The following is a 2,409-nucleotide window of genomic DNA, read 5'->3' on the forward strand; positions in this document are numbered from 1 at the left end:
ATTTCATTTCATTAAGCCCGGACATCTTTGTGGATCCTAACACCCTATTTGTTAGCTAAGTCTCTCAGTTATGTCTTGCGAAAATTTGCTATATACGCCAATGCTGTTACTATGGGCCAGTAAACTGATGGAACTGGGAAGACCCAAGTTAACCCTGTGCCAGGAGCAGGCTGATAAATGCATAACTACTAGATCTACAAAAAAAAAAAAAAAGTAGCATGACGTGTTTTAAGCTTAATCTGTATTACTGACATTTTCTTTAACACTTTGTTAAGTCTAGACAATCAACCAAAGAATAAATGAAGCTCTGATTTTTAGTGTTTTCCAAAATTTAATAATTGACTATCCATCAGAGCTAACTCCAGCATATTCTCCCCACCCCACCTTCTGAGGACAACAATAGTTAAGAGATCCTTTGAGTAAGGAAGCTGCTGTGCAGACTTGGGGCATTTTGGGTTAATGTGACTCCAGATGGATAGATCTGGGACTCAGGGAATGAAGAGTAGAAAAGAGATTTTTAAACTTTTAGTGATGAGCTCCTGAGATGTCAGAGTACCTACTTACTTTTTTATCTCCCTGCTGGAATATTTTATTTATTTTCATCTTCCTGAACTGTTTTAATAGTGCTAAGAAATGTTTCTACTGGAGAGTATGGAAATGTTTCTAGTTTTAAAAAACCGCTTGTTTGAACCCTCTGGTTCATGCATGAGTGATCCAATAGACCAGATGTAGAACAGTAGCCTGGACATCTGCCTTCATTCAAGTCATTGATGTTAGAACAGATACCTGGAGACCTTTTTAGTTGATCTTGACTCATTAATTATGACTTTAGGGGTTTACCCATTCAAACTGTTATGATCAATCTAACCCTGCTACCATTTAGTCTCCATCACTGTTTGGAGTGGCAAGGGAGGGGGGATGTAGGGGAAGAAGGGCATCCATTGGGCCTTCTTTATCCCAGTGATGTCTCCTCTGGACTGGGGCAGTGGGTAGGTTGGCAAGTGTTAAGGGAGCTAAAAGCAAAGAGTCCTTGCAGCTCCTGGTTGTTGTGGGTGGTTTGGGGTGTGCGTATTGGGGAATACCCAACTCATTTTGAATCCCGTGCTTCTGACATATCCTCTTTATATTTTCCCTTTCCTCCTGAGAAATGAGAAATCAAACCAGTGTCTTGGAATTTCTCCTCCTGGGCCTGTCAGACACTCCAGAGCAGCAACAATTCTTCTTCAGGCTATTTTTGGGCATGTACCTCATTGGGACACTGGGGAACCTGCTTACCATCCTGGCAATTGGCTTCGATTCCTGCCTCCATACTCCCATGTACTTCTTCCTCTCCAGCTTGTCCTTCCTTGGTCTCTGTTTCACCTCCACCACAGTTCCCAAAATGCTGATGAATTACCTTTTAGGGAGTAATGCCATCTCCTATCCAGAATGCTTAGCTCAAATGTATTTTATTAATGCTTTTGGTGCATCAGACAGCATCCTCCTCTCTGCCATGGCCTATGACCGATACCTGGCTGCCTGTCACCCTTTACACTATGGCACAGTCATGACCTCACGCCTTTGTGCCCTGTTAGTGACTGTGCCTTGGGTTTCTGCTCACCTCATTGCAATGGTTCACAGCATATTTATAGACCATCTAGCCTTCTGTACAAACAATAAAATCCCTCACTTCTTCTGTGACATAAATACCTTGATAAAACTCTCATGTTCTGACACACACATTCATGAAATGTTAGTTCTTTTTTTAGGGGGGCCAGTAGTTTTAATTTCCTTCATATGCATTGTAGTCTCTTACACTTCTATTGTTTCTGCTGTGTGGAAGGTCCCATCAGCTCGTGGAAAATGGAAGGCCTTTTCTACCTGTGGGTCCCACCTCTCTGTGGTCACTCTTTTTTATGGAACTGTCATTGGTGTGTATTTCAATCCCACATCCACCCACACAAGCCAGAAAGACATGATAGCGACTGTGATGTATACAGTGGTCACCCCTACATTGAACCCTTTCATCTATAGCCTCCGGAACAATGACTTGAAAGGAGCCCTGGGGAAGCTTCTTGGCTTGAAACATTTCTCCAAGAGACAATTATGATGATTTTTGCCCTATTTCAAAATAGATGAATATTTCATAGAGAAAATAAATGATTGACTAATGTCAACCTGGAGGGAGTCCACTAGTGTTGTGTAAAACAGCTCTCTGTCCTCAGTGCTATTGTGTTCAAAATTCATATCGATGAACTGAATAAATATAAACATTATGAAGATAAAACAGTATGCTTGTATAATTTGTGGATAATATGAAGCTAGGAGGAACAGTTTATGTTTTGAATGAAAAAATTAGGATAAAAAATATTTCAATAAACTGGAACAATGGGCCAAATCTAATAAAAAATGGATAATTAGATTAGATTG

General features: G+C 40.6%; 1 protein-coding gene across 1 annotated transcript; it reads left to right on the forward strand.

The window, feature by feature from the left end:
- Nucleotides 1-1,147: 1,147 nt before the first annotated feature.
- On the forward strand, nucleotides 1,148-2,089 carry LOC110196168 (olfactory receptor 1f45-like). The gene has a single exon (XM_020969294.1). The coding sequence runs from the start codon at nucleotides 1,148-1,150 to the stop codon at nucleotides 2,087-2,089; it is 942 nt and encodes a 313-aa protein (XP_020824953.1).
- Nucleotides 2,090-2,409: the final 320 nt, after the last annotated feature.

The sequence above is a fragment of the Phascolarctos cinereus genome, unplaced genomic scaffold (assembly GCF_003287225.1).
Source record: "Phascolarctos cinereus isolate Bilbo 61053 unplaced genomic scaffold, phaCin_HiC Scaffold_4;HRSCAF=312, whole genome shotgun sequence".
NCBI lineage: Eukaryota > Metazoa > Chordata > Mammalia > Diprotodontia > Phascolarctidae > Phascolarctos > Phascolarctos cinereus.

Coding starts and splice junctions, on each gene's coding strand:
- LOC110196168 (XM_020969294.1), top strand. CDS start 1,148: ATGAGAAATCAAACCAGTGTCTTGGAATTTCTCCTCCTGGGCCTGTCA.